The sequence below is a fragment of the Oncorhynchus nerka genome, linkage group LG28 (genome assembly GCF_034236695.1).
Source record: "Oncorhynchus nerka isolate Pitt River linkage group LG28, Oner_Uvic_2.0, whole genome shotgun sequence".
Classification (NCBI taxonomy): Eukaryota; Metazoa; Chordata; class Actinopteri; order Salmoniformes; family Salmonidae; genus Oncorhynchus; species Oncorhynchus nerka.
In genome coordinates, this window is record NC_088423.1 from 45,697,961 (window position 1) to 45,722,598 (window position 24,638).

Sequence of the window (24,638 nt, forward strand, 5' to 3'; positions counted from 1 at the left end):
GAGAGATGTTTCAGTGAGTTCTCGTGCAGTATCAGTGAAAGAGTCCTGAACCCCCCTCCCAGTGGCCCCTACTGGTAATGTGTCTGCTACGTTGACACCTTGGAACGGACACTCGTCCCCGTCTTACCTTCAGAAGGTATTGCATTGGGGTTGCATTGTAGATATCTCCTAGAGAAGTGGGCCAGCACTCGCTCTCTCTCCTGTGTCTCTCCCATGAGGGCAAACTCCCTCAGGAAGGCTCTGCAGATGCCATACAGCATTGTGATATTCATTGGGGGGGGTGACTAGGTCATTGTGCTACATTTTTAACCATTTCCACTGAAAGATATCTTACCTTAGCGCTTGGTCAATAGTAAGGCCTGAAAAGTTGAAGTAACTGAGGTATTCTTCTCCCACCATCCGACTGAATTCATTACTGCAAAAAGACACACACACACGCACACGCACACACACACACTTACTGTGCATGAAAGGTAAACAAAAGACAAAGGCAGAGAAAAGTAAACAGGTACCTGGCCTATGTACAACCGGTCCCAAATCACTACCTATCCTTATCTTGGCCCTAACCCCTCAACAATAGCATATCTGAGGGGTCTGGATAGTTATATGCAATGTAATGGTAAAGATTCCGCTTCCACCTAATAGATCTGCAAACATTGAATGATAAGGACCCAAGGGAGCTCGAATTGGGACCAGCTGGTACTGCTCCAGTATACTCACTTCTTGCTCAGGTGCCTGGCCACGTCAGACTTCCTGAAGCCGTCCAGGTTGAAGAGGCGTTTGGCTAGGCGCTTAGCAGCCTGCAGGTCAGCCTTGTTGCCGTTGGCCAGGGCCTCGGTGCTGCCCAGGGCTAAGCGCTCGCCCACGTCCTGCTGTGGGAGTGGGTCTGGAGCCCAGTGGCCTGGCTTCTCCCTGACAGACGACAAGAGGAGAGATGATGCTGTTATAGCACTATTATAACAGGTAGCTGGGTAACAAACTAGTAGACCAGAAACGTTAGGTTCTGTTTCAAATGTAACTGTATTACATTTCACCAACTGAATAAGGAAGAACAAGAACAGGGCAACAGTAAAATCATACTGTTGTCAAACTTGGCACACAGTAAAGCAGATGGTTGTCACTGGAAGGTGCCATATTTATATTAAAAACAAAAGAAATTGTTTTAAGTGAGAAGTAGGCATTGGTCTGAAGCCAAAAAAGAAAGGAAATTCACATGAGCACCACAATGCCTACTTTACACATGCTCTACCAAGGTTTTCCATCACACAGCTTTGACCTACAGGGCCTTCAGAAAGTATTCACGCCCCTTAACTTTTTCTACATTATATTGTGTTACAGCCAGAATTTGAAATTGATAAAATTTAGATTTTGTGTCACTGGCCTACACACACACACCCCATAATGTCAAGGTGGAATTGTTTGGTGGCTGCATCATGTTATGGATATGCTTGTCATCGGCAAGGACTGGGGAGTTTTTCTATGATAAAAATAAATGGAATAGAGTTAAGCACAGGCAAAATCCTAGATGACAACCTGGTTCAGTCTGCTTTCCAACAGACATTGGGAGACAAATGCACCTTTCTGCAGGACAATAACCTAAAATACAAGGCCAAATATACACTGGAATTACTTACCAGTGTTCCTGAGTGGCCTAGTTACATTTTTTACTTTAAAAAAATCGGCTTGAAAATCTATGGCAAGACTTGAAAATGGCTGTCTTTCAATGATCAAAAACCAACTTGACAGAGCTTTAAAAATTAAAAAATTAATAATGTGCAAATATTGTACAATCCTGGTGTGCAAAGCTATTAGTCTTACCCAGAAAGACTAACAGCTGTGATCGCTGCCAAAGGTGATTCTAACATGTGTGTGAATACTTATGTAAATGAGATATTTCTGTATTTCATTTTCAATAAATTAGAAAAAATGTCTAAACATGTTTTTACTTTGTCATTATGGGGTAGTGTGTGTAGATGGGTGAGAAAAAAATAAAATAATATATTTTGAATTCAGACTGTAACAACAAAACATGGAATAAGTTAAGTTAAGGGGTATGAATACCTTATGAAGGCACTGTGCTACAGTAGCTATGTTGGTCTATTGTACATTAAACGTGTTGGCAGGTAGCTTAGGATTCAAACCTTCTCAAACTGCCTAATTCATACTCTTCGTGGAGATGCTCCCACAATAACTTGGTTTGTACTGCATACAAGGTAAAGTATTGGATTCTTCACACACACTATACGAAGACATTATCCACTGCTTTTATACTTACAAGACCATCAGGCTTGATTGAGTGAGCTGTTGTCTTAGTAATGTGGTGCCTGTCTGTATTTCTTAATTTTAATCATATCTGTCAAAATATTTCGTAACATATTTTTGGGGTCAGTAGGTGCCCAACATAACTACAGGTGGTGGTGATAATTTTTGTATTTAATTTTATTTAACCTTTATTTAACCAGGTAGGCTAGTTGAGAACAAGTTCTCATTTGCAACTGCGGCCTGGCGAAGATAAAGCATAGCAATTCAACACATACAACAACACAGAGTTACACATGGAATAAACAAAACATACAGTCAATAATACAGTAGAAAAATAAGTCTATATACAATGTCAGCAAATGAGGTGAGATAAGGGAGGTAGAGGCAAAGAAAAGAACATGGTGGCGAGGTAAATACAATATAGCAAGTAAAATACTGGAATGGTAGATTTGGAAGAATGCGCAAAGTAGAAATATAAATAATGGGGTGCAAAGGAGCAAAATAAATAAATAAATACAGTTTGGGAGAGGTAGTTGTTTGGGCTAAATTATAGATGGGCTATGTACAGGTGCAGTAATCTGTGAGCTGCTCTGACAGCTGGTGCTTAAAGCTTGTGAGGGAGATAAGTGTTTCCAGCTTCAGAGATTTTTGCAGTTCGTTCCAGTCTTTGGAAGCAGAGAACTGGAAGGAAAGATGACCAAAGGAGGAATTGGCTTTGGGGGTGACCAGTGAGATATACCTGCTGGAGCGCATGCTACGAGTGGGTGCTACTATGGTGACCAGTGAGATAAGGCGAGGCTTTACCTAGCAGAGACTTGTGGATAACCAGTAACCAGTGGGTTTGGCGACGAGTATGATGCGAGGGCCAACCAACGAGAGTGTACAGGTCGCAATGGTAGGTAGTGTATGGGGCTTTGGCGACAACATGGATGGCACTGTGATAGACTGCATCCAGTTTGTTGAGTAGAGTTTTGGAGGCTATTTTATAGATGACATCACCGAAATCGAGGATCGGTAGGATGGTCAGTTTTACGAGGGTATGTTTGGCAGCATGAGTGAAGGATGCTTTGTTGCGATAAAGGAAACCAATTCTAGATTTAATTTTGGATTGTAGATGCTTAATGTGAGTCTGGAAGGAGAGTTTACAATCTAACCAGACACCTAGGTATTTGTAGTTGTCCACGTAATCTAAGTCAGAGCCGTCCAGAGTAGTGATTCTAGACGGGCGAGCAGGTGCAGGCAGTGATCGGTTGAAGAGCATGCATTTAGTTTTACTTGCGTTTAAGAGCAGTTGGAGGCCACGGAAGGAGAGTTGTATGGCATTGAAGCTCGTCTGGAGGTTAGTTAACGCAGTGTCCAAAGAGGGGCCAGAAGTATACAGAATGGTGTCATCTGCGTAGAGGTGTATCAGAGAATCACCAGCAGCAAGAGCAACATCATTGATGTATACAGAGAAGAGAGTTAGCCTGAGGATTGAACCCTGCGGCACCCCCATAGAGACTGCCAGAGGTCCGGACAACAGGCTCTCCGATTTGACACACTGAACTCTATCAGAGAAGTAGTTGGTAAACCAAGCGAGGCAATCGTTTGAGAAACCAAGGCCGTCAAGTCTGCCAATAAGAATGTGGTGATTGACAGAGTTGAAAGCCTTGGCTTGCGGCTGCGCAGCAATGTCTCTTATCGATGGCAGTTCTGATGTCTTTTAATGTCTCTTAGGTCTGATGGCAGTTCTGATGTTTGTTAACTTTTAGAAAGCGTCTCATTATACAGTGGGGCAAAAAAGGAATTTGCAAATAAATTCATTAAAAATCCTACAATGTGATTTTCTGGATTCATTTTACATTTTTTATTTTTTTTATTTAAATGTTGTCTGAAAATTACAGGCCTCTCTCATATTTTTAAGTGGGAGAACTTGCATTTTTACATTTACATTTAAATTGGTGCATTCAAATTGGTGCATTCACCTTATGACATCCAGTGGAGCAGCCACTTACAATAGTGCATCTAAATCTTTTAAGGGGGGGGGGGGTGAGAAGGATTACTTTATCCTATCCTAGGTATTCCTTAAAGAGGTGGGGTTTCAGGTGTCTCCGGAAGGTGGTGATTGACTCCGCTGTCCTTGCACAATTGGTGGCTGACTAAATACTTTTTTGCCCCACTGTAGGTCTGTAGGAGTTTGGGTCAAGAGTGTCACCCTGTTTGAAGAGGGGGATGACCGCGGCAGCTTTCCAATCTTTGAGAATCTCAGATGATACGAAAGAGAGGTTGAACAGGCTAGTAATAGGGGTTGCAAAAATTTCAGCAGATAATCTTAGAAAGAGAGGGTCCAGATTGTCTAGCCCGGCTGATTTGTAGGTGTCCAGATTTTGCAGCTCTTTCAGAACATCAGCTATTTGGATGAAGGAGAAATGGTGGGGGCTTTGGCGGGTTGCTGTGGAGAGTGCCGGGCAGTCGACTGGGGTAGGGGTAGCCAGGTGGAAAGCATGGCCAGCCGTAGAGAAATGCTTATTGAAATTCTCAATGATAGTGGATTTATCGGTGGTGACAGTGTTTCCTAACCTCAGAGCAGTGGGCAGCTGGGAGGAGGTGCTCTTATTCTCCATGAACTTTATAGTGTCCCAGAACTTTTTTGAGTTAGTACTACAGGATGCAAATTCTTGTTTGAAAAAGCTAGCCTTAGCTTTCCTAACTGCCTGTGTATATTTGTTCATAACTTCCCTGAAAGGTTCCATATCACGGGGGCTATTCGATGCTAATGCAGAACGCCACAGGATGTTTTTGTGCTGGTCAAGGGCAGACAGGTCTGGAGTGAACCATGGACTATATCTATTCCTAGTTCTACATTTTTTGAACGGGGCATGCTTATTTAAGATCGTGAGGAAGGCACTTTTAAAGAATAGCCAGGCATCATCTACTGACGGGATGGGGTCAGTATCATTCCAGGATACCCCGGCCAGGTCGATTAGAAAGGCCTGCTCACAGAAGTGTTTTAGGGAGTGATGAGGGGTGGTCGTTTGGTCGCAGACCCATTACGGATGCTGGCAATGAGGCAGTGATCGCTGAGATCTTGATTGAAAACAGCAGAGGTGTATTTGGAGGGCGAGTTAGTTAGGATGACATCTATGAGGGTGCCCGTGTTTACGGATTTGGAGTTGTACCTGGTAGGTTCATTTATAATTTGTGTGAGATTGAGGGCATCAATCTTAGATTATAGGATGGCCGGGGTGTTAAGCATGTCCCAGTTTAGGTCACCTAGTAGCACGAGCTCTGAAGATAGATGGGTGGGCAATCAATTCACATATGGTATCGAGGGCACATCTGGGGGCAGAGGGAGGTCTATAGCAAGCGGCAACAGTGAGATACTTGTTTCTGGAAAGGTACATTTTTTAAAATAGAAACTCGAATTGTTTGGGTACAGACTTGGATAGTACTACAGAACTCTGCAGGCTATCTTTGCAGTAGATTGCAACACCACCCCCTTTGGCAGTTCTATCTTGGTGGAAAATGTTATAGTTAGCGATGGAGATTTCAGGGTTTTTGGTGGTTTTCCTAAGCCAGGATTCAGACACGGCTAAGACATCCGGGTTGGCAGAGTGTGCTAAAGCAGTGAGTAAAACAAACTTAGGGAGTAGGCTTCTAATGTTAACATGCATGAAACCAAGGCTTTTACAGTTACAGAAGTCAACAAATGAGAGCACCTGGGGAGTGGGAGTGGGGCTAGGCACTGCAGGACCTGGATTAACCTCTACATCACCAGAGGAACAGAGGAGAAGTAGGATAAGGGTACGGCTAAATGCTATACGAACTGGCCGTCTAGCACGTTCGGAACAGAGAGTAAAACGGGCAGGTTTCTGGGATCGATAGCATAGATTCAATACATAATGTACAGACAAGGGTAAGGTAGGATGTGAGTACATTGGAGGTAAACCTAGGCATTGAGTAATGATGAGAGAGACAGTCTCTAGAGACGCTTAAACCAGGTGATGTCATCGCATATGTAGGAGGTGGAACAACGTGGTTGGTTAAGGCATCTTGAGCAGGGCTAGAGGCTCTACAGTGAAATGAGACACTAATCACTAACCAGGACAGTAATGGATGAGGCATATTGATATTAGAGAGAGGCATGCGTAGCCAAGTGAACATATGGGTCCAGTGAGTGGTTGGGCTGACTGGGGACAGGCGATTCAGACAGTTAGCAGGCCGATGCTAACAAGCTAACAGTTAGTAAGTCGGGGCTTAACAAGCTAGCAGTTAGCAGACCGGGGCTGGCAAGATAGCAGTTAGCAGACCGGGGCTGGCAAGCTAGCAGTTAGCAAGCGGTGTGTTGGACACAGTCACTTACATTAGAGGTCTATCGAGTCTGTCTGCATTTCGGATTTCTGTAACGCTAGCTTAGCTGTGTAATATTGACATGTGCTAAGAACCATGTGTTTTGCATCTGTTTTTATCAATTGCTATGCTGATCAACGGACACTTTATTGCCTCTGTCCAATTACTATGTAATCTAAAGTTGTTTGTATTTGTATTTATTTTTGCAATAAAGATGGTGACACTATAATAATACACATTTACACTAGGTCTACAGTATATCTAAAAATACATACAGCCTAACGATATATACAGTAAGTGGTAAGGTTATTGTCATGGGAAGTGGGCACACAGCCCTTCCATTCTTGGCATGCTAGCCAGTTGTAACAAAACCACTGTTTCAAGTGTGTAGCTGTATTTTAACTAGAGGTCGACCGATTATGATTTTTCAACGCCGATACCGATTATTGGAGGACCAAACAAGCATATACCGATTCAAATCGGCCAATTTTTATTTATTTATTTGTAATAATGGCAATTACAACAATACTGAATGAACACTTATTTTAACTTAATATAATACATCAATAAAATCAATTTAGCCTCAAATAAATAATGAAACATGTTCAATTTGGTTTAAATAATGCAAAAACAAAGTATTGGAGAAGAAAGTAAAAGTGCAATATGTGCCATGTAAGAAAGCTAACGTTTAAGTTCCTTGCTCAGAACATGAGAACATATGAAAGCTGCTGGTTCCTTTTAACATGAGTCTTCAATATTCCCAGGTAAGAAGTTTTAGGTTGTAGTTATTATAGGAATTCTAGGACTATTTCCCTCTATACCATTTGTATTTCATATACCTTTGACTATTGAATGTTCTTATAGGCACTTTAGTATTGCCAGTGTAACAGTATAGCTTCCGTCCCTCTCCTCCCTGGGCTCGAACCAGGACCACAACGACAACAGCCACCCTCGAAGCAGCGTTACCCATGCAGAGCAAGGGAAACAACCACTCCAAGGCTCAGAGCGAGTGACGTTTGAAAAGCTATTAGCGCACGCTAACTAGCTAGCCATTTCACTTCGGTTACACCAGCCTCATCTCGGGAGTTGATAGGCTTGAAGTCATAAACAGCGCAATGCTTGACACACAACGAAGAGCTGCTGGCAAGACGCACGAAAGTGCTGTTTGAATGAATGTTTACGCGCCTGCTCTGCCTACCACCGCTCAGTCAGATACTTGTATGCTCAGTCAGATTATATGCAATGCAGGACACGCTAGATAATATCTAGTAATATTATAAACCATGTGTAGTTAACTAGTGATTATGATTGATTGATTGTTTTTTATAAGATAAGTTTACTGCTAGCTAGCAACTTACCTTGGCTTACTGCATTGAGTAACAGGCAGTCTCCTTGTGGAGTGCACAAGGACTAGTTAACTGTAAGGTTGCAAGATTGGATCCCCCAAGCCGACAAGGTGAAAATCTGTCGTTCTGCCCCTGAACGAGGCATTTAACCCACCGTTCCTAGACCGTCATTGAAAATAAGAATGTGTTCTTAACTGACTTGCCTAGTTAAATAAAGATTAAATCAAGGTGTAAAATAATAATAATAATAACAATAATAATGGGGAAAAAATAAGAAAAAAATGTGAAGAAAAAGAAATCGGCAAAATCGGTGTCCAAAAATACCGATTTCCGATTGTTATGAAAACTTGAAATCGGCCCTAATTAATCGGCCATTCCGATTAATCGGTCGACCTCTAATTTTAACTATACAAGCCTTTCAACGTACATATATTTTAACATGCAGTACGCAGAGACGAACTCTGTTTTAAAGCTAGTGTCTCTAAAGGGAAGTGCCTGGATCTGCTCAATTGCTCAACAAGCATTTCTTACACTCATAAAAAGCAGCCTGAGTATCAACATGTCTATTTAGGATCTAAACATGACCCCCCCCTATTTCTCAACAGGATGAACAACCTCAAAAAAGGTTTTTATGCATGAATGTGCTACTACAGCTCATAACATAATATATGCATTGAAAAGTATTATTCCCAACAGTAGACCTTTATTAATAAAGTGACAAAAGTGAAAATGTTGGTGCTTTTTGGGTTGTCTCTAAAATTATTATCTATTTATTGTACTTCTGAAATGGAAATGTGCCAGAGAATTTCTGGAATAAAGTTAATGCAGTACTTTACTATAAGCTCTTTACTGCTGGAGTATCTGTGTGCAAAGATATGGGTCATGTAAGGACAAGATACATCTCCACAATAGAAGAAATTCTCTATAAAAGAGAGATGTTTCAAAAGGTTAAACATTTCCATTTACAAACTACACCCACAAATCCAATTCACTAAAGTCAGACTTCTGTCTCTGCAGACATTTGAGAAAATAATCAGAGAGCCACTTTATGAGCATGGATGGAACTGTCAGCAAGTCCTTCCTACAACAACACTTTATAGTTACATACATGCATTGCAGACATGCCCATGCATTTACAGTGGGTGATTCCCCATCCAAATAAATTGAAGTAATCTGCCCACCTCGATCTAACAGAATGGTCACTTGGTTAGTGGTCCACCATGCTTTAAATCAAGAGTTTCTCCTCAAACACAGGACTCCTCTCAAACCTCCACAGTAAGGTAGCAACCGATCTCAGGATATAGAACACCCCCATCCATGTGCTGTGTTTGGTTCATTCCACTGGCCCTTTGAGTCACCCCCTCTAACAGGATGATCCACACAATTGAGGCGAGTGGGGAGAGGAGTAGAAGGGGGCTGAGTTTATTTGTTCTTAAAACGTTGGTTGTAAAGTTGGTTGTAAAGTATAAAAATTGGCAAGCCAACATCTTATGTCCCCAAGACCGCAGTTTCATAAACTGGTTGTGCTGCATCACGAGAACAGTCAACACACAATCCACAGATGCTGAGAAAGGGCTTCCTTCTTGCCTTTGTTGACAAGGGCTGACAGTGCTGACAATGGACAACATATCACCTCTGAGAACACACCCTGAGAACACAACTAAGATGGACATACAAAGCCCCAGTTGAAGCACTTTTTAATGGATTTTTTTTTAAAGCTATTACATCTAGAAGATAACCAAAGTATGCTGAACAATGGGCCTTATCTGTTCTCTGATGCATTTGATCTTCAACTGAGGCTATGCAAAGTCTCCACCATAGAACAGAGCCGCAAACAGGACTGATGAGCGTGTGTGGTCACTTAATAATATTCAGGCTCCAGAGTGAAAACTGATATCTCTCCCTTGTTGACTTTACCTTTTTCTCAGGACACAACATTCCACAGTCATTAAAGACGACACAGAATATATAGTATATATGTATTCACCTTAAGATACCACAGCTACAAAGAAACACCGTTGTTTGGGAAGTTATTAAGTTTATTTGAAGGTGTCAAATTCCTTTCCCTGTTAAAAGATCTCAGAGAGATTTTACACCAGTTCTAATCTGTACTATGAATGACTGACTGAGCTCTTGACGTATCCTGGATGTACAGATGGTTCAGAGCCAAAACCCAAACTATTAACTTCAAGGGGTTCCACTAAATACATTTCTAACCAAAAATATAAACCCTAATCAACAATTCAATACTGCAATCTACACAGAGCGGAAATCTAGGCCCTACAGTTTATTTACAGAGGAAACAGGAAATCTATGTAGCTGATTCAGTCTCCGGTCAGGAAATTGCAAGTTATCTGAAATGATTGTAACATTCTGTAACATTCTAGAACTTCTTTGGTTGTAGGTTATTATAGTAACTGAAGAACCCCCCCCCGGCTCAATCTGTCACCCTGTAAATCAATTGAATTACCAGACACTGTATAACATTGTCCAGCCAGCTAGGAGTCACAGTAACACATGTCAAATCAATTTGTATCGGTCACCTATACGTGGTTAGCAGATGTTAATGCGAGTGTAGCGAAATGCTTGTGCTTCCGACAGCGCAGTAATATCCAACAAGTAATCTAACAATTACCCAACAACTACCTAATACACACAAATCTAAAGGGGTGAATGAGAATATGTACATATAAATATATGGATGAGCGATGAGCGAGCGACATAGGAAAGGTGCATTGATGGTATAAAATACAGTATATACATATTTTAAAAAATATATATATATATTTCACCTTTATTTAACCAGGTAGGCTAGTTGAGAACAAGTTCTCATTTACAATTGCAACCTGGCCAAGATAAAACAAAGCAGTGTGACACAAACAATAACACAGCGTTACACATGGGATAAACAAACATACATTCAATAACACAATAGAAAAAGTCTATATAGAGTGTGTGCAAATGAGGTAAGATAAGGGATGTAAAGGCAATAAATAGGCCATAGTGGCAAAATAATTTCAATTTAGCAATTAAACACTGGAGTGATAGATGTGCAGAAGATGAATGTGCAAGTAGAGATACTGGGGTGCAAAGGAGCTAAACATAATAATAAATAACTGTATGGGGATGAGGTAGTTGGATGGGATACAGTGCCTTGCGAAAGTATTCGGATCCCTTGAACTTTGCGACCTTTTGCCACATTTCAGGCTTCAAACATAAAGATATAAAACTGTATTTTTTTGTGAAGAATCAACAAGTGGGACACAATCATGAAGTGGAACGACATTTATTGGATATTTCAAACTTTTTTAACAAATCAAAAACTGAAAAATTGGGCGTGCAAAATTATTCAGGCCCTTATATGTTAATACTTTGTAGCGCCACCTTTTGCTGCGATTACAGCTGTAAGTCGCTTGGGGTATGTCTCTATCAGTTTTGCACATCGAGAGACTGAATTTTTTTCCCATTCCTCCTTGCAAAACAGCTCGAGCTCAGTGAGGTTGGATGGAGAGCATTTGTGAACAGCAGTTTTCAGTTCTTTCCACAGATTCTCGATTGGATTCAGGTCTGGACTTTGACTTGGCCATTCTAACACCTGGATATGTTTATTTTTGAACCATTCCATTGTAGATTTTGCTTTATGTTTTGGATCATTGTCTTGTTGGAAGACAAATCTCCGTCCCAGTGTCAGGTCTTTTGCAGACTCCATCAGGTTTTCTTCCAGAATGGTCCTGTATTTGGCTCCATCCATCTTCCCATCAATTTTAACCATCTTCCCTGTCCCTGCTGAAGAAAAGCAGGCCCAAACCATGATGCTGCCACCACCATGTTTGACAGTGGTGATTGTGTTCAGGTGATGAGCTTTTGCTTTTACGCCAAACATAACGTTTTGCATTGTTGCCAAAAAGTTAAATTTTGGTTTCATCTGACCAGAGCACCTTCTTCCACATGTTTGGTGTGTCTCCCAGGTGGCTTGTGGCAAACTTTAAACAACACTTTTTATGGATATCTTTAAGAAATGGCTTTCTTCTTGCCACTCTTCCATAAAGTATACGACTGATTGTTGTCCTATGGACAGAGTCTCCCACCTCAGCTGTAGATCTCTGCAGTTCATCCAGAGTGATCATGGGCCTCTTGGCTGCATCTCTGATCAGTCTTCTCCTTGTATGAGCTGAAAGTTTAGAGGGACGGCCAGGTCTTGGTAGATTTGCAGTTGATACTCCTTCCATTTCAATATTATCGCTTGCACCGTGCTCCTTGGGATGTTTAAAGCTTGGGAAATATTTTTGTATCCAAATCCGGCTTTAAACTTCTTCACAACAGTATCTCGTGCCTTGTGTTCATGATGCTCTCTGCGCTTTTAACGGACCTCTGAGACTATCACAGTGCAGGTGCATTTATACGGAGAGACTTGATTACACACAGGTGGATTGTATTTATCATCATTAGTCATTTAGGTCAACATTGGATCATTCAGATATCCTCACTGAAAATCATTTTGCACGCCCAATTTTTCAGTTTTTGATTTGTTAAAAAAGTTTGAAATATCCAATAAATGTCGTTCCACTTCATGATTGTGTCCCACTTGTCGTTGATTCTTCAGAAAAATATACAGTTTTATATCTTTATGTTTGAAGCCTGAAATGTGGCAAAAGGTCGCAAAGTTCAAGGGGGCCGAATACTTTCGCAAGGCACTGTATCTACAGATGGGCTACAAGATATGAGTAATGTAAGAGAATTAAACATTATTAAAGTGGCATTGTTTAAAGTGACTAGTGATCCATTTGTTGAAGTGGCCAGTGAGTGGGTCTCCATGTAGGCAGCAGCCTCTCAGAGTTAGTGATTGATGTTTATCAGTCCGATGGCCTTGAGATAGAAGCTGTTTTTCAATCTCTCGGTCCCAGCTTTGATGCACCTGTACTGACCTCACCTTCTAGATGGTAACGGTGTGAACAGGCAGTGGCTCATGTGGTTGTTGTCTTTGACAATCTTCTTTGCCTTCCTGTGACGTTGGGTGCTATAAGTGTCATTGAGGGCAGGTTATTTGCCCCCGGTGATGTGTTGTGCAGACCGCACAACCCTCTGGAGAGCCTTGCAGCTGATGGCGGAGCAGTTGCCGTACCAGGTTGTGATACAGCCCAACAGGATTCTCTCTATTATGGATCTGTAGAAGTTAGTCAGGGTTTTGGGTGAATAGCCAATTTTCTTCAGCCTCTTGAGGCACTGTTAAACCTTCTTCACCACACTGTCTGTGTGGATGAACCATTTCAGTTTGTCATTGATTTGTACGCCGAGGAACTTAACTTTCCACCTTCTCCACTGTTGTCCCTTCGAAGTGGATAGGGGGGTACTCCCTCTGCTGTTTCCTGAAGTCCACGATTATCTCCTTTGTTTTGTTGAAGTTGAGTGAGAGGTTGTTTTCCTGACACCTCACTCCGAGTGCCCTCACCTCCTCCCTGTAGGCTGTCTCGTCAGTTGTTGGTAATCACGCCCAATACTGTCGTGTCGCCTGCAAACTTGATGATTGAGTTGAAGGCGTGCATGGCCACGCAGTCGTGGATGAACAGGGAGTATAGGAGGGGGCTGAGCACGCACCCTTGTGGGGCCCCAGTGTTGAGGGTCAGGAAATGGAGATGTTGTTTCCTTCCTTCACCACCTGGAGGCGGCACGTCAGGAAGTCCACGACCCAATTGCACAGGGCGGGGTTGAGGCCCAGGGCCTCCAGCTTGATGATGAGCTTGGCGGATACTATGGTGTTGAATGCTGAGCTGTAGTCAATGGACAGCATTCTTACATACAGTTGAAGTCAGAACTTTACATACACTTAGGTTGTAGTCATTGAAACTAGTTTATAAACCACTCCACACATTTCTTGTTAACAAACTATAGATTTGGCAAGTCGGTTAGGACATCTACTTTGTGCATGACAAAAGTAATTTTTCCAACAATTGTTTACAGACAGATTATTTCACTGTATCACAAGTCCAGTGGGTCAGAGGTTTACATACACTAAGTTGACTGTGCCTTTCAACAATTCCAGAAATCTATGTTATGGCTTTAGAATCTTCTGATAGGCTAATTGACATCATTTGAGTCAATTGGAAGTGTACCTGTAGATGTATTTAAAGGCATACCTTCAAACTCAGTGCCTCTTTGCTTGACATCATGGGAAAATCTAAAGAAATCAGCCAAGATTGTAGACCTCCACATGTCTGGTTCATCCTTGGGAGCAATTTCCAAACGCCTGAAGGAACCACGTTCATCTGTACAAACAATAGTACGCAAGTATAAACACCATTGGACCACAGAACCGTCATACCGCTCAAGAAGGAGATTAGTTCAGTCTCCAAGAGATGAACGTACTTTGGTGAGAAAAGTGCAAATCAATTCCAGAACAACAGCAATGGACCTTGTGAAGATGCTGGAGGAAACAGGTACAAAAGTATCTATATCTACAGTAAAACGAGTCCTATATCGACATAACCTGAAAGGCTGCTCTGCAAGGAAGAAGCCACTGCTCCAAAACCGCCATAAAAAAGCCAGACTATGGTTTGCAACTGCACATGCTGACAAAGATCGTACTTCTTGGAGAAATGTCCTTTGGTCTGATGAAACAAAAATAGAACTGTTTGGTCATAATGGCCATTATGTTTGGAGGAAAAAGGGGAGACTTGCAAGCCGAAGTACACCATCCTAACCGTGAAGCACGGGGGTGGCAGCATCATGTTGTGGGGATGCTTTGCTGAAGCAACATCTCAAGACAACAGTTGGGAAGTTGAAGCTTGGTCGCAAACGGGTCTTCCAAATGGACAATGACCCCAAGCATACTTCCAAAGTTGTGGTAAAATGGTTTAAGGACAACAAAGTCAAGGTATTGGGGTGGCCCATCATAAAGCCCTGACCTTACTCCTATAGAACATTTGAGGGCAGGACTGAAAAAGTGTGTGCGAGCAAGGAGGCCTACAAACCTGACTCAGTTACACCAGATCTGTCAGGAGGAATGGGCCAAAATTGGGCCAAACTTATTGTGAGAAGCTTGTGGAAGGCTACACAAAACGTTTGACTCAAGTTAAACAATTTAAAGGCAATGCTACCAAATACTAATTGAGTGCATGTAAACTTCTGACCCACTGGGAATGTGATGAAAGAAATAAAAGCTGAAATAAATAATTTTCTACTATTAGTCTGATATTCACATTCTTAAAATAAAGTGGTGATCCTAACTGACCTAAGACAGGAAATTTTTACTAGGATTAAATGTCAGAAATTTAGTTTAAATGTATTTGGCTAAGGTGTATGTAAACTTCCAACTTCAACTGTAGGTATTATTTTTGTCCAGATGGGATAGGGCAGTATGCAGTGTGATGGCGATTGCATCGTCTGTGGACCTGTTGGGGCGGTATGCAAACTGAAGTGGGTCTTGGCTGGCCGGTAAGGTGGAGGTGATATGACACTTGACTAGTCTCTCAAAGCACTTCATGATGACAGAAGCGAGTGCTACGGGGCCGTAGTCATTTAGTTCAGTTACCTTTGCCTTCTTGGGTACAGGAACAATGGTAGCCATCTTGAAGCATGTGGGGACAGCAGACTGGGATAGGGAGCGATTGAATATGCCCGTAAACACACCAGCCAGCTGGTCTGCGCATGCCCTGAGGACGTGGCTAGGGATGCCGTCTGGGCCAGCAGCCTAGCGAGGGTTAACAATTTTAAATGTTTTACTCACTTCGGCCACGGAGAAGGAGAGGGCGCAGTTCTTGTTAGCGGGCCGCGACGATGGCACTGAATTATTCTCAAAGCGGGCAAAGAAGGTGTTTAGCTTGTCGACGGCGTCAGTGACGTGGCTGGTTCTTTTTGTAGTCGGTGATTTCCTGTAGACCCTGCCACATACGTCTCGTGACTGAGCCGTTGAATTGCGACTCCACTTTGTCCCTGTACTGTCATTTTGCTTGTTTGATTGCCTTGCGGAGGGAATAACTACACTGTTTATATTCAGCCATATTCACAGACCTCTTTCCATAATTAAATGCGGTGGTTCGCACTTTCAGTTTTACACAAATGCCGCCATCCATCCACGGTTTCTGGTTAGGGTAGGTTTTAATAGTCACAGTGGGAACAACAGCTCCAATGCATTTCCTTATAAATTCACTCACAGAGTCAGCGTATATGTCAATGTTATTCACTGAGGCTGACTGGGAACATATCCCAGTCCTCGTGATCAAACAATCTTGAAGCGTGGATTCCGATTGGTCAGACCAGTGTTGAACGTTCTAGTCACTGGTACACCCGATTTTCTGCCTATAAGACGGTAGGAGCAAGATGTCGTCGTGGTCGGATTTTCCGAAGGGAGGGCGGGGGAGGGCTTTGTATGCATCGCGGAAGTTAGAGTAGCAGTGGTCGAGTGTATTACCCCCGCGCGTAGTGCAATTAATATGCTGATAGAATTTAGGTAGCCTCTCAAATTTGCTTTGTTTAAATCCCCAGCTACAATAAATGCATCCTCGGGATATATGGTTTCCAGTTTACATAGAGTCCAGTGAAGTTCCTTTAGGGCCATGTTGGTGTCTGCTTGAGGGGGAATGTACACAGCTGTGACGACAACTGACGAGAATTATCTTGGAAGGTAATATTGCCAGCATTTGATTGTGAGGAATTCTAGTTCGGGTGAGCAGAAGGACTTGAGTTCCTGTATGTTGTTATGATTACACCATGAGTCGTTAATCATGAAGCATACACCCCCGCCCTTCCTCTTCCCAGAGAGATGTTTATCTCTGTCGGCGCGATGCATGGAGAAGCCCGGTGACTGAACTGATTCCAACAACATATCCCGTGAGAGCCATGTTTCCATAAAACAGAGAATGTTAAAATCTCTGACGTCTCTCGAAGGCAACCCTTGCTCGAATTTTGTCTACCTTGTTGTCAAGAGACTGGACATTGGCGAGCAGTATACTCGGGAGCGGTGGGCGATGTGCACCTCTACAGAGCCTGACCAGAAGGCCACTCCTTCTGTGGCGCTGTTGTTTTGGGTCGTCTTCTGGGATTAGATCCATTGTCCTGGGTGGTGGTTCAAACAGAGGATCTGCTTCAGGAAAATCGTATTCCTGGTCGTAATGTTGGTAAGTTGACGTCGCTCTTACAGCCGGAAATAACTATTGGATATATGTAATAAGGCTTAAGATTTCCTAGGGTAACAATGTAAGACATAATACATAAAAAACTAAATACTGCATAGTTTCCTAAGGAGTTGAAACAAAGCGACCATCTCCGTCGGCGCCATCTTGTTCAAAATCATTTCACACTTAATTATTCATAACGTTGGACCATTCATTACAAACAAGCACCTAATAAAGTAAGCCTCCACTTTCTTTGAAAACTTAAAGCAGAGTTTCACAAACTTGCTTTTTGCCCTAGCAATAAACAGCTGATTAAAATAATCAAAGCTTGATGATGAGTTGATTATTTTAAATCAGCTGTGTAGTGCTAGGGGTAAAAACTAAATATGCACCATTCGTGGCACCCAGGACTGAGTTTGGGAAACACTGCCTTAAAGGGATAGTTCACTCAAATTACAAAATGACACTTTGGTTTCCTTACGTAGAAGGTATGACAGCAATCCATGCTTTGGTTTAGTTTACCTAGCACTGGCAAGCACTGTTTCCAAATGCTAACGGTCATGGGATAGATGTTAGCATTTTTCACACATAACAAATCATTGTTAAGTGACTTTAGTGAGCTTCAAAATCATTTTTAGATACTTTAGGATTATTTATTATTTATTTATTATTATTATTTATTATGTGCAAAAAAGGCTAATATTGCTCCCATGACTTGAATGGGATACATGCCACAAATGCTAAAATGTTAGTATTTGGAAACAGTGCCAGGGAAACTAAACCAAAGCATGGATTATTGTCATATCTTGGCCATAGACTGCTTACAGAGTAAGGAAACAAATATCTAATTTTGTAATTTGGACGAACTATCCCTTTAACACTGTCTGGGTCCACACACCTCAGACAGACAGACAAACGGACCATTGGAGGTAAAGTACAGTGAAGTGAGGAACTCACCGGTATATGGCCGGGTAGGGGGCATCCAGGCACATGTCTTCCAAAGCCCCGCCCCCCCAGCAGAGCAAATAATGCGCCATATTGTCCCCAGAGCCACGGCTCTTTCACCCAACCACGGCATTCGGCAGTGATGTAACCCTGGCAGTCAACAGTCGGATCTACTGACCACAGCGATCCTCTGCCCACTGTCTAGCCACACGTTGACACCGCCCTGCTCTCAGCCTGAGCCAAGCAGGATCTTCAATGTGCATTTCACAACATATTCTCTTCCATTTCCCCTCCTTTGTGTCTGGATTCTCTCTCTGCCTTATTTGGCGCCCTAATCTGTTGCCTTTAGCCTGTTGCTGCCCTCCCCTGCTGTCCTGTCTGCCTCTCTCTCTCTCTCACTCTCTCTCACCCTCAATCTCCTTCCCTCTTCAGCTCCCTGTAACTCTCTCGTTCCAAACTTTGAAGTATCCAAGCTGGTGGACACAGTATGTGGTAATAACTTGGCAGGGTCTTTGTTGAACTCAAAGTTACACTTGGTCAGTCTCAGTCTCTCTCTCTCTCACTGCCCTCGTTCTCTGTCTGTATTGGTCTGTGTGTGCCTCTCTCTGCGAATCGCTCATCAGCTGGGCTATTTTCCGCTGCTGGAGAAGGTATGCATTTCCTCTCTCCATGGCTGCAAACCCCCTCACTCTTCTCTTCCTCTCTTTGTCTCCCGTTACATTCCCTCTCTCCCACTGACCCCCCTTTCTATGTTTCTAACCTACTTTCTGATTTCACATCTCAGTCAGCTCCTATATCTCAGAAAATACACATGTATCAGATTTAAAGCAACAATCAAGTAAAAAATGTTTCAGTAAAGCCAAACAAGTAGGAATGAAAGCTAAATCAAAGTAGCCTACGGCAGGTATTCCCAAACTGGGGGTATGCGCAATGCCGTCACGGGTACGCGCAATTAAAAAATATGTAAAAAAAATTTTTTTAATTATCTTCACATTTTTAAAACAGTCCCATCTATATTTTCCATTTCCCCCTCGCCCGAGTAGCGTCATTTCGACGCCAAAAATAAAATTAAACCATCTCGTGTTCAGCGAAATAACAATGTCAAATACAGGTAGCCTAGTCAAATAATTAACATCCAATCACATGAACCGTTTCTCTCTCGCGGGAATTCCACTAACGGTCTGTATGTAGCCAAACAAGGCTGCTGCTCATTCCGTTCGCTCGAAAATTGATAAATGGTTTAAAAAAAGTAAGGCCCGTGTCCAAAGAGACACATACCAGCTCTACTGGCAGTACTACACCTGCACCTGTCGACGACACAAGCTTGTTCTGCTTCCACGAGCACATCCAATGCTAGCATCAGTAATTCTACATTTGTTGTTAACCCAGCTAGCATGGACACTGACAGAATCTGATGCAGCCGAAGAGCTACTGCCCCCTTACCCGGGAAAGCACCGAACAACAGATGGACTTTGGACCATTGAAGAGGCGCAAATATGATGAGAACTACATTGATTTGGGGTTCACTTATATTAGTTTGTTATATGTGCAAAAGTACTATCTTACAACTCGATGAAACCATCACTGTTGCGCAGACATTTAGAAACAAAACATGCCAATTTAAAAAATAAGCCACAGGAGTTTTTTGAGCGAGATCTAAGATGACTTTCGAGTAGTAAGCCATGTATAAAAGCAACAGATACCATGAATAAGAAGGGGCTAGAAGCGTCTTATATGGTGAGCTACGAAGTGGCTAGGACGGGCAATCCCCATACTATTGTGGAGGGCTTAATTCTTCCTGCTACCGCAGATATGTCTGGGCCAATGCTGGGGGAAAAGGCCAAAACAACTATACAGACAATGACTTCATCAAACAACACTTTCACGACGGCATCAGTGACATGGCAGATGTTTTGAAATAATTACTGCTTCGCATACAAGCCAGTGAATTCTATGCGTTACAGCTGGATGAGTCAACAGCTCCTGGTATATGTCCGTTACGTTTATGGGGGGTCAATTAAGGAAGACATGCTCTTCTAGAAACCACAGGAAACCAAGACAACAGGAGAGGATATTTTTTAAGTACTGGACAGCTTTGTGACATCAAATGGACTTTGGTGGTCAAGATGTGTTGGTATCTGTACTGATGGCGCAAAAAGCCATGACAGGGAGACATAATGGAGTGGTAACACACGTGCAAGCAGTTGCTCCCGACGCCATTTTGGAACATTGCTGCATCCACCGAGAGGCTCTTGCTGCCAAAGGAATGCCTGACAGCCTGAAAGACGTTTTGGACACTACAGTGAAAATGGTTACTTTGTTAAAGCAAGGCCACTGAACTCTCGTGTATTTTCTGCACTAGGCAATGATATGGGCAGCGACCATGTAATGCTTTTACAACATACTGGTTATCAAGGGGCAAAGTATTGACACGTTTTTTTAAATTGAGAGGCGAACTTAAAGTTTTCTTTACTGACCATAATTTTCACTTGTCTGACTGCTTGCATGATGACAAGTTTCTCACATGACTGGCCTATATGGGTGATGTTTTTTCTCGCCTGAATGATCTGAATCTAGGATTACAGGGACTCTCCACAACTATATTCAACGCGCGGGACCAAATTGAGGCTATGATTAAGAAGTTGGAGTTCTTCTCTGTCTGCATTAACAAGGACAACACACAGATCTTTTCATCATTGTTTAATTTTTTGTTTGAAAATGACAATGTCAAATGTGACACAGCGAAGCACCTGAGTGAATTGGGTGCACAATTACGCACGTACATACCTGAAACAGATGACACAAACAACAGGATTCGTTATCCCTTTCATGCCCTGCCTCCAGTCCACTTCCCGATATCGGAACAAGAGATCCTCATCAAAATTGCAGCAAGCGGCTCTGTGAAAATTGGATTTAAATCAGAAGCCACTGCCAGATTTCTAAATTGGGCTGCGCTCAGAGTATCCTGCCTTGGTAAATAGCGCTGTTAAGACCCTGATACCCTTCCCAACTACGTACCTACGTGAGAGTGGATTCTCGGCCCTCACTAGCATGAAAACTATGAAAAGTTTGGGAACCACTGGCCCACAGCAATGACACCATATATGTTCCTTTATAAAAACATTTAAGGTATTATGGTTTCTTATGGTTTTACTTGCATTCAACACCATAGTACCCTCCAAACTCATCATTAAGCTTGAGACCCTAGGCCTCGACCCCGCCCTGTGCGACTGGGTCCTGGACTTCCCGACGGGCCGCCCTCAGGTGGTGAAGGTAGGAAACAACATCTCCACTCTGCTGATCCTCAAACACTGGGGCCCCACAAGGGTGCGTTCTCAGCCCTCTCCTGTACTCCCTGTTCACCCACGATTGCGTGGCCATGCACGCCTCCAACTCAATCATCAAGTTTGCAGATGACACTACTAGTGGTAGGCTTGATTAACAACAACGACGAGACAGACTACAGGGAGGAGGTTAGGGCCTTCGGAGTGTGGTTTCAGGAAAATAACCTCTCACTCAATGTCAGCAAAACAAAAGAGATGATTGTGGACTTCAGGAAACAGCAAAGGGAGGACCCCCTATCCACACCAACGGGAAACAGTGGAGAAGGTGGAAAGTTCCTTGGTGTACATATCACCAACAAACTGAAATGGTCCACGCACCCAGACAGTGTAGTGAAGAAGGAGCAACAGCACCTCTTCAACCACAGGAGGGTGAAAAATAATTCTGAACTTTTACAGGTGCAATAACCACCCAAGCCACAACCTGTTCACCCTGCTTCCATCCAGAAGGCGAGGTCAGTACAGGTGCATCAAAGCTGGGACAGAGAGATTTAAAAACAGCTTCTATCTCAAGGCCATCAGATTGTTAAACAGCCACCAGTAGCACAGAGAGGCGCCTGCCTACCTACAGACTTCATATCATTGGCCACTTTAATAAATGGAACACTAGTCACTTAAATAATGCCACTTTAAGAATGAATCTCGCATTACTCATCTCATATGTATATACTATACTATCTATTGCATCTTAGTCGCTCTGTCACTGCTCATCCATATATTTTATACTTATATATTTTCATCCCGTTCCTTTACTAGATTGTGTGTATTAGGTTTTGTTGTGGAATTGATTGATATTACCTGTTTGATACTGCTGCACTGTTGGATCTAGAAGCATAAGCATTTCACTACACTTGCAATAACATCTGCTAACCATGTGTATGTGGCCGTTAAATTTTGATTTGAACTGGAAGGGAAGATACAATGGATATGAGTCGGTCTACACATACTGTAGAACATACACTGAGTGTACAAAACATTAAGAACACTTGCTCTTTCCATGACAAACTGGCCGGGTGAAAGTTATGATCCCAGTTGTTCAACCCTCTTCATCTACACTGATATGAAGTGAAGGAGACAAGTTGAAGAAGGATTTTCAAGCCTTCAGACAATTGAGACATGGATTGTGTCTATGCCATTCAGAGGGTGAATGGGCAAGTCAAAATATTTAAGGGCCTTTGAAATGGATATGGCAGTAGGTGCCAGGCGCACCAGCTTGTATCAAGAACTGCAACGCTGCTGGGTTTTTCACGTTCAACAGTTTCACGTGTGTATCCAGCCAATTTGACACAACTCTGGGAAGCATTGGGGTCAACATGGGCCAGCATCCCTGTGGAAGGGAGGGCGGGGTGGCGCAACTCAATATTAGGAAGGTGTTCCTCATGTTTGGTATACTCATTATTTGTTTTACATAATGTACACGTATGCATACTGTATATGAACTTTCACTAGTAGGGCCCGAGTGAGTACCTAGATTTTCTCAGGCCCATATTAATAGAATTTGTCTCGTAAACAAAGTTATAATAACTCCATTCTTAGCAGGGTTGGAGGAACTGATACACTACACCTTGCAATGAAAATTACACCAATTTAGTTACTATACATTACACTTGTTCACTTTTCAAGTAAATCATCAGGCACACACATCCAATCAAAAGTCCACACCAATACTTTAACCAAAGAGGTATCATACCGCTGAGCACAAATCACAGGAATTCAAACCACAACTCAATCCCTCCATGTTACAGACAGTACGGTACTCAAAACGAATTTCTGGATAAACGTTCAACAAAAGAAACAGTGGCTCTCTGGCCTCATCTAGTGGTACAACTGAATTTCTGCGGTTGAGTTTCACAGGCATATAAAGTATACCATACTCACACAAAAAAAGTATGTGGACACCCCTTCAAATTAGTTGATTTGGCTATTTCAGCCACACCCGTTTCTGACAGGTGTATAAAATCAAGCACACAGCCCCCGTGCAAAAAGCGAGGTCCACACAGAAATGGTTTGTCGAGATCAGTGTGGAAGAACTTGACTGGCCTGTACAGAGCCCTGACCTCAACCCCATCGGACACCTTTGGAATGAATTGGAACGTTGACCGCGAGCCAGGCCTAATCACCCAACATCAGTGCCCGACCTCACTAATACTTGTGGTTGAATGGAAGCAAGTCTCCGCAGCAATTTTCCAACATCTAGTGAAAAGCCTTCCCAGAAGAGTGAAGGCTGTTATAGCAGCAAAGGGGGGACCAACTCCTTTTGGTCATGTAGTGTATGTCTACACAGTTAATTTGGTCAGATCAGTCATATTCTGATCAAAACAGCTGTATGCAAAGCAGACACTGTCTGTCAATATTGGAAATGCCAGACCAAACATATGCCAGTCACACATGTTTAGATTATAGGCCCTAAACATCTAAATGTAATCAAAGTAATTGGGAACAGCCATTCCAGGGACAACACATGGCATGAGATTTTAGTGACAGTGGTCGTCTAGCAGCAGTAAAGAGATGTATTACCAATGCAGCATAAGCAGTTTATCATTATGAAACTGCATAATATGATCCTATATCTTATAATAGGATCTTCATATAACAAAATGTGTTGCCACCATCACCAGCACACGCCCCTGCGGACAATGGCAAACAAACACAAAAATGCACTCAAGAGATGTCACAGCTAAACGATCCTTTAGAGATTGTTAAAATGTTGTGAGTGCAGCTGTGTGTGCGTGTGTGTGTGCGCGTGCGACCACTTTCTCCTGCACGGACACTGCAGAGAAGCTGATACAAAAGGGTCTAAATGAAGCAGACCTTAAGATGTCCACTGTCCACGTTTGTCTGTCACTCACCTGATGAAAGGCAAGCCTAAGTTAGTTCGCAAGCAGTCTTTCTCCAACCGGGACTTCCCTCCTGACGTATAATCCTGCTCAGAGGTGCTGCTGAGCCCCTTTCCTGTGGGGGCCAGGGTGTTCTCAGAGCATGTGGGGTCAGACACACTGGGGAGCTCTGGATGGGCCAGGGGAGCAAAACTCAGCTCGATAATATGACGAGCACTCTCACAAATTTGGCTTTGGATCTTAGGGGTGAGGGTGGGCAGGTCAAAGGTGAATATGGGTGGGCCGCTGGAGGTCAAGAGGTCAACGCTGTCCAGGCTGCTGTAGGAGGTTCCCTTGGCTCGGTGAGACTCCATGATCCTTTCGAAGTGGCGGCTGAAGGAGTCCAGGCTATCCACTGAGGTCCTGCGAGGGCTAGTCGCTGAGATGGAGGCCTTCAGGGCTGACTGGGCATCCGATATGTGGTCCAGG

General features: G+C 42.9%; 1 protein-coding gene across 2 annotated transcripts in view; it reads right to left on the reverse strand.

Moving 5' to 3' along the window:
• The window catches only part of LOC115113291 (PH and SEC7 domain-containing protein 1-like), a 42,465-nt gene extending 17,833 nt beyond the window's left edge, over window positions 1-24,632 (reverse strand). The window contains exons 1-4 of one of the 2 annotated variants that reach the window (XM_029640802.1): window positions 24,183-24,632; window positions 721-912; window positions 335-415; window positions 128-240 (exon numbers count right to left, since the gene is read on the reverse strand). In XM_029640802.1, coding sequence (XP_029496662.1) covers window positions 128-240; window positions 335-415; window positions 721-912; window positions 24,183-24,523 — 727 coding nt within the window. In that variant the 5' untranslated portion in view covers window positions 24,524-24,632. Of the gene's footprint in view, window positions 1-127; window positions 241-334; window positions 416-720; window positions 913-18,004; window positions 18,673-24,182 lie in introns of those variants that run through there. The other variant, XM_029640803.2, reaches the window with a different exon arrangement.
• Between the last annotated feature and the right edge of the window lie 6 nt (window positions 24,633-24,638).